Genomic DNA, 6,949 nt, shown 5'->3' on the forward strand with positions numbered 1-6,949 from the left:
TGCTGCCATGCTATTCACAACTACATCTACCTCATAGTTCCTACATGAATCCTTATTGATCAAGATTTATGTCTAAGCATTTCACACCATTGGACTCTAAATTGGCATAGTTCATTAATGTACTGGCATATGGCCCCCTTATTCTTCCTTGGTCTCCTCGATGTTCAGCCCTTAGCTATAGAGTTGGAGGTTAAAAAACATCAATGGTTTTGCATGCAAGAGGTCAATGGAAACTACGACTAGTGGGAAGGTAAGGCACCTAGGACGATAGTGAAATCACAAGGAGAGAGTGCACTATTTTGATACATCTAATGGGAGAAATCTTAATTGTTTTCATAAAGACTTGCCACGAGCAACAAATTAAACATACAAATTGGTTTTGATAAGTTGAGACCATGTGATCGTGTTTCATGTAATTGAGGTGAAGCCATGGACATCTCAAGGTAATATATCATAAAAGGTGGTCTTTCAACTCCAGGATTCCAAACCAAAATTTTGCAAGATGTTCAGTTTGTCAATAGGGCATCTATGGATGCATTGTAAGTTCTCCTAAAAGGACTTAACTCTATCCATTGATATTGACAATCAATAAATTGAACAAGAAATCTTGTTAGGAACTATAGAGCTTTGGCAAGTTAATTGCTCTTTACAAAATATAAATGTTAGGTAAAAATTATTGAGCTCAATTAGAATGCTAGGGTTCTATAAGTAGAAAAAAGTTTTTGACACCCTACGCATCCTCAACCTTTACAATATTTGGCAAGCTATTTGCACAAATGCTAAAAAGATCCTCCCTTCAAATGGTGGGACGTTGGATGGATTTATTAGTCTACATTGAGGAATGTGGGAATAGACACAAGGAACCTCCAAGCTAGTTGCTTGTGATGTCAAGCTCTTTGCACACACGCTCAAATATTCAATTCATATGATCTACTGCAATTCATATGGGATAGCTAATATGCAAGTATACTGATGAAGATAAACAGAATCACAGTCTCCATGTTCTAACATGCTACTCCACTTCCAAGGATCAAATAATACCTTTGACATTTTATTATTTTAAAGGAACATGGTCAGTCCATGTATTTTCATTGCACAGACAAAAACAGTTTTACTTGTTCAACTGTCATACCATTTTACCCAACATTCGTTAAAAAGCACCAAAAATGAGGGATTCCCAGTTGAAGTTCATGATTTTTATGAGACATCTCGCCTGACATCCATATAGCCCTATCCCATCAGTACAAGTTTGAGAACATTTCTGATACGACAAAGATAACATGTGGATGCTGCATCAGATCTCTTCTTTAAAAAACGAGCTGCATCAGATCTCTTCTTTAAAAAATGAAAAAATCATATACACGATAGTGTACAAATGAAGTGTGTTCATAAGAACATGAAAACACTTCAACCAAAGGTGCCAAAATCTCTTTTGGGCTGGGGTGAAAAGGAAGATTCGGAACAGGCGTTGAACTGAAAATATTAATACAACCAATAGAAAGCAAATGGGAAATTAGAGATGTATAATCACAGAGAGGACAAGAAGAAACAATACACATTACTAATATCAAGTATTAGAACGGGTGCCTCTAGTACTTGAGGCCCAAACACCAAATACAAGGAACCAAAATACTACAAGGATTGCCCAATATCGTGCAGGTCCATATTTAATCCTTGGTAAGATGCCCTGCACAAGATAGCGAGCCACTCTGAATTAGGTAAGAGATCACTGACCAAGCAGATACAAGCTAGCATATTAAATGTTGGAATATAGAAGAAATAACATGAAGGTCAAAATTATCCAAGATCTAAACGAGAATGAAACTTGGGAAACGTAACACCTTGGAGTTGCAACAGAGATGAGTATAAGAAAATAGCAGTTCTAAAAGGAGGTTGACTTTTAAATCTCACTCGAAGACAATGTAAAGTGATCTTACAAAGCGAAGAAAAACCACAATGGAAAGAGCACAGAGTCCTCCAAGCAGAACATTGAGGCCTTTCCTCGCTACTCCCTGCAACCATGCGCAATCATGGCCCCCAAAACCAGGTTAATTCACTAAAGAACATTATAAATCAAACAAAATGCCATGATCAAATTACAAAAGCTCATTCACGAGCTATAGACCCATGACATATCAGATGATACCCTTCATCATTGATGCTCAAAAGAAGGTGCTGACCAGGAACAAAAAAAAACGTGTCCATTTTAGTTTAACATGCACTCAAGTGAAGGATTAGCTAAGCTGGTAAAATCAATGATTATAGATGGACGACTGAATTAGAATTCTATTTGGTTTTGTGGAGACAAAGGGCAGACTCATATGACAAACTGTAGTACTACAGAGAGCCACTAGCCAATGGAGTTTTCAATATCTCATTGAATCCAATCATTTTCATGAAAATGTTCTCATAATGTGGGAGATGGGCTATCTATAGGGACAAAAAAAATGGTCCTCATAGGGACAAATGGGGATGTGCATCTGCCAGTCGGCAAGACCAGGGATTCATAGCCACGCAACTTTAAAAAATGCATTGAACTACGGATAGTATTTTTTCAGCAAAGGCACATGATAATTACAAAGTTGGGCAACCAAACAGTACGGGATACATGTGGGAAGTTCTAATTTGAAGTTCTAAGATCACATGGAGCTAATTGGTGGTACCAAATGTCACAGGATACATGTGGGAAGTTCTCATTTGACTTCCCAAGATCCTGCAGAGAAAGAGAAAAATGCCTAGGGCTTCTGTGGTGAGTTAGATAGCCTTGGCTTCCCTAAGTGGGGTCCTACCAGTAGTGATATGCCAATTATTAGCTGAGTGAAGATAGATAGCCATGCCTCTTTTGCTCCTAAAAGATTTGTTCATCGTGTATATAAATCCTAATAAGACTAAGATATATCCGATCTTATACATTGAGAACCTTTTCCAAAAAAGAAGATAAGAGAGAGAAGAAAGCGCGCGCGCACGTGAGAGAGAGAGAGAGAGAGAGAGAAGCAAAAATGATCCTCCAGTGAAAGGAAGGGGCGCCCTAAACAAAAAGCCCCCCACATGTGAACCAACTTTGAACTGAAGGGGCATCCTATAGACAAAACAGAGCAGAGAGACCGTGTTCTTGTAGTTTTAGTTTCCAGCCTCCTAGAGATGGCAGTTTGTCTCAGGCCACCTTTAGGTTCCTGGGGATTTAGAAGCCTCAACAAGCCACATCGAGGAGTTGCTCAGGGCTAGTAGAAGCAACCTGTCCGCTGAAACAGCACAAATATAGTGCTTTTCTCTTTCTTTTTCCTGCTCTCTCTTTTGGACACATAACAGAAAACGTATGCCTTTGAAGTCGGAGACCCCAAAGCCAATGAAAGATGTCAGTAAAATATCATAGGTTGGAGTCTACAACCTATTTGCATGGCAGCCAAAGAGTGCTTCAATTTCCTGCTCTCTCTTTTAGACACGTAACAGAAAACATATGCCTTTTGGTCACGTAAGAGAGCCTTGATGTCTACAGAGAAGCCATCGTGCTATGCTTGACAGGACTCAGCATCAAGGATGCTCTAAGAGATTAGCAAAACAAATGAAGTGGAGCAAGCGCACACTATGGACACATGATTTTGAATCACCTGAAATCAAGCAGGTGCATTCCCACAGTAGTACATCCGATGAGTAATAACAGTGCACAAAATTCCTATCACACATGCAATCATTTCACTTATGATATTGAGGTTCTTTTCAGTATAAGATTTCATTCCTCTTTTTTTCCCTCCTTGTTTTGGGATAAAGAGGATACAAGCCCAGCCTTTTGTAAATATACCAAAGAATATCATTGATAATAGAGTCAAGATCCTTGCATAGTAATGATTCGAATCTACATTATAAAGCTATTTGGAGAAAACTGTGTTAAGTGTCTTCACCTTGCCCTGGTATAGAATACAATGAGGAGTTTTAAAACCTGTCAAGCTACAAGGTAATCCCAGAGCACATAAATTCCAGAATTAAGAAAAAAGAACATTTCTCACAAATAAATAAACCAACCCATAACTGTCGTATTTATAATGTTTAATATATTATTTCTCTGTCAAAGTATTGCCTACTCTTTTAGCACAGTATAATGACTGAAGGGAAGAACATGGTCAATGTATTTCTATAGAAAATAACTAGCCACATACCTTATTCACTCTAGGAGCAAGAAGCCATGTTATCGTAACAGTCAGCAGGCCTGTTGCAATCAGTATTCCAGTTCCTTCCACTGCCCATTTGGTTGCTGGACTTACAGAATTAAGAAGTCCCTCATCTGGAATATCAACCACTTGCTCTGAAGTGCTCCTAGGTAGATTTGACAACGTATTGCCATTTGGATCAAACCAAGAGGTTACTTGTATCAATTGCTCCCTGCTGGTTGTGGTGGCAAGAGCAACATTACAGTCTGTTGTTGTAAGATTCGTAGAACCAGATTCTCCAGAGCCCAAAACAGCATTCTGTACTTGCAAGCAATCTCTTTCCCTCAGAACAGAAATGACCTTATTCCGATCTACAATGTTCACATTCAGTGCAGGTGCCCCACATATTTCACAGATCATGGAACCTCTAGTCACAAACCAACGTAGTGCACATGCATAATGTGCCAATCCAAGATCACTTCGACATGCACAGCCTAATTCAATAAGAGAATCAACAACATCGTTGCAAGGTCCAGCCTTGAAGTCACTTGTGCAACCATCAATGGCAATGCTTGACTGACCATTCTGAGTATCGGCTGCCGCCAAGTTATCGTTTTCTGGCATTAAAGTCTCTCCAGTGAAATACGGAGCTTGCCCATTTGCTTTCAGATGACTGGCATGAAAGGGATGAGAAATGCCCAAAAACTTGAGGGCTGCTTCCCCATTCTTATCTGGCTCTGCACACTGGCAGACTCTGCATACATCAGCACCCTCCCGTCTCTCTGATTGTATGGACAACTGACCATGGCTACTGTTTAACAAGGTTTCATCAACCACATCTTGGTCGCCGGTGAGCTGACCTTCCTTTTTGGGAGAATCCATGGGTTTCAAGAGATCATTTACTTCAGAAGCCACATTTCCAGAAAATTCTCTCACTTGCTGCTGCAGGTGCTTCAGTCCTTTTTATGCAGTCAAACAATACCCAAAACACATTTGACAGCACAGAAAGCTTTCCCTGATGAAGTCAATTTTGGAAAGCATTGTCTGAGAAGCAACCAGGCATTCCCCCACAGCATTGAACACTGTTGTCCTAGTTAAGAATTCACTAGAAGTCTACCATTACTGCAGTGTACATGTTGATGCTGCAACCAGAGCAAAAGACACATCTGTCAGAGGTCCCAATAACAAAAAGAAAAAAAGTTACATTAAACCTCTGCAGAGCAAGTACATCCAGAGGAAGAGAGAGAGAAAAACATTTCCAAAAGTGCCTCCTGTCATTCAACACTCTTCTCATGGGTTCTTACTATTCAATCAATTGCAATGATGACTGCTTGACGAAGTACAATTCTTCCTAGGTGAAGACATACTACCTCTCCTTTATTCCCCCATATTTCTAAGGAGGTAGGTTTTCGCATGGATTAACCTGTGCAGAGGTTAATCTTGTGCTTGCAATTTATATGCAAGTGCCACAATCAATTTTTGCCCACCATTTGCTTGACCAACCACCACCAAACTAGTGGTGTGCATGTAACATGTATTAAACTCGGTGTGCCCAACACATGCACGTAGACTACTTCTGACAACACAAGACTTCCATGTATGCTAACTACTAATGCTTTATTGCTTATGACCTTGGCAATCTCCAAGCTCACAAAAAATACAACTCGGTTGCTAGGGCTGGAGTACAGTTAGGAGGTCCTCCTTGGGATGAGCACGGGGTTAAAGAATACAATGATGAACTGTGCGGTAGACTACTCGTCTTTTGCGTGGAGACCTCAACCTTCCTTGGATGGGCTTGATGGAAGCAAAGCTACTCCTCCTGCTCCTCTATAGGTTTAGAGCTAGCTTTGCAAAGGCGGCCTTTTTATACTCTTCCCATTATCTGTGCCGGACATAAGTCGACACGTTGACTTTTGACCAAAAAGTCAACTTACCTTTTGCTACTGTGAAACTTTGCTTAATTTCTTGACCTAATCGAGTTAATGTCCAAGCAAGATTCCGTTGAAGAACAAGCAATACAAAACGGCTTGAAAGAGAACTTTGTCGAGTTTTCTAAATAAGGCCACCTTGCCGAAAGCGGGCGACCAGGCATCATGCCCCTCGGTTGGCAGATTAAGAGTGCAATAAGGGAGGAGATGAACGAGAAAGAGACAAATGCAGTAAGAAGAAGGAGGCAATGTTGCGAGCATTACAAGAAAGGCTTACCTGAAGATCGGGGAAGGCCAGAGAGTGCGAGGAAGCATCCAAATGCAGAGGGGGGGCGAGATGATTTGTAGAGGAAGGGGGGAGAAGTGCGATGGAGGAGATGTACGAGAATGCCTCCGACGGAATGGCTGTTTGTCCGCAGCCAAGGGAACAGCAACGTGCTTCTACATCCCCATCTCTGCCACCTTGGACTGACCGTCCTTTGACTGTCCCTAGGAAAGTGCTCGGAACCCGACGGGTGATTCCCGCAACTTTCCTGGCTGGAGGGCCATAACGAGGCTGCCGGCGGATGATGTGGCACAATATCATGTCAGAAAGTTGCCACATCGCACAGCACGGCGCGCGGGCGGGCGGTGGATGGCATGGCAGGCCGGCCAAATTTTGGCGGCAGGTTTTTTGATACAAATGGGAGGGGGGGCTAATTCCCTTTCTAAAATTAACCGGATCGGATGGGCTCAAAGTTGATCTGAACCAAGACTGGACCTTTACGACTAGGGAACCTATAGGATGCTGTGGCCTCATATCCATTGCATGATTGCTTGATCAAATAATGTAAGCAGAGAACTATTCATGTATGTGTGAGGTATGCGCCTATGTGT

General features: G+C 41.3%; 1 protein-coding gene across 1 annotated transcript; it reads right to left on the reverse strand.

The window, feature by feature from the left end:
* Positions 1 to 1,325: 1,325 nt before the first annotated feature.
* On the reverse strand, positions 1,326 to 6,582 carry LOC147904134 (uncharacterized). Its single transcript, XM_087372706.1, has 4 exons — positions 6,351 to 6,582; positions 4,155 to 5,287; positions 1,938 to 2,012; positions 1,326 to 1,687 (listed from the first exon to the last, which is right to left on the reverse strand). Exons 2-4 carry the CDS (start codon positions 5,025 to 5,027, stop codon positions 1,568 to 1,570), a joined length of 1,068 nt encoding a protein of 355 aa, XP_087228832.1. The 5' UTR covers positions 5,028 to 5,287; positions 6,351 to 6,582; the 3' UTR covers positions 1,326 to 1,567.
* Between the last annotated feature and the right edge of the window lie 367 nt (positions 6,583 to 6,949).

This window comes from Dipteris shenzhenensis, chromosome 3, assembly GCF_047967505.1.
Source record: "Dipteris shenzhenensis isolate YYH24624 ecotype China chromosome 3, Dip_SZ_1.0, whole genome shotgun sequence".
NCBI lineage: Eukaryota > Viridiplantae > Streptophyta > Polypodiopsida > Gleicheniales > Dipteridaceae > Dipteris > Dipteris shenzhenensis.

What these genes read in the sequence shown, in the direction of transcription:
- LOC147904134 (XM_087372706.1), bottom strand. Translation starts at nt 5,027, where the DNA reads ATGGATTCTCCCAAAAAGGAAGGTCAGCTCACCGGCGACCAAGATGTG. An exon ending in TTGCTCCTAGAGTGAATAAG is followed by an intron (nt 2,013 to 4,154) that starts GTATGTGGCTAG and finishes GCATGGTTGCAG; the next exon opens with GGAGTAGCGAGGAAAGGCCT. An exon ending in TTGTGGTTTTTCTTCGCTTT is followed by an intron (nt 1,688 to 1,937) that starts GTAAGATCACTT and finishes TATCTTGTGCAG; the next exon opens with GGCATCTTACCAAGGATTAA.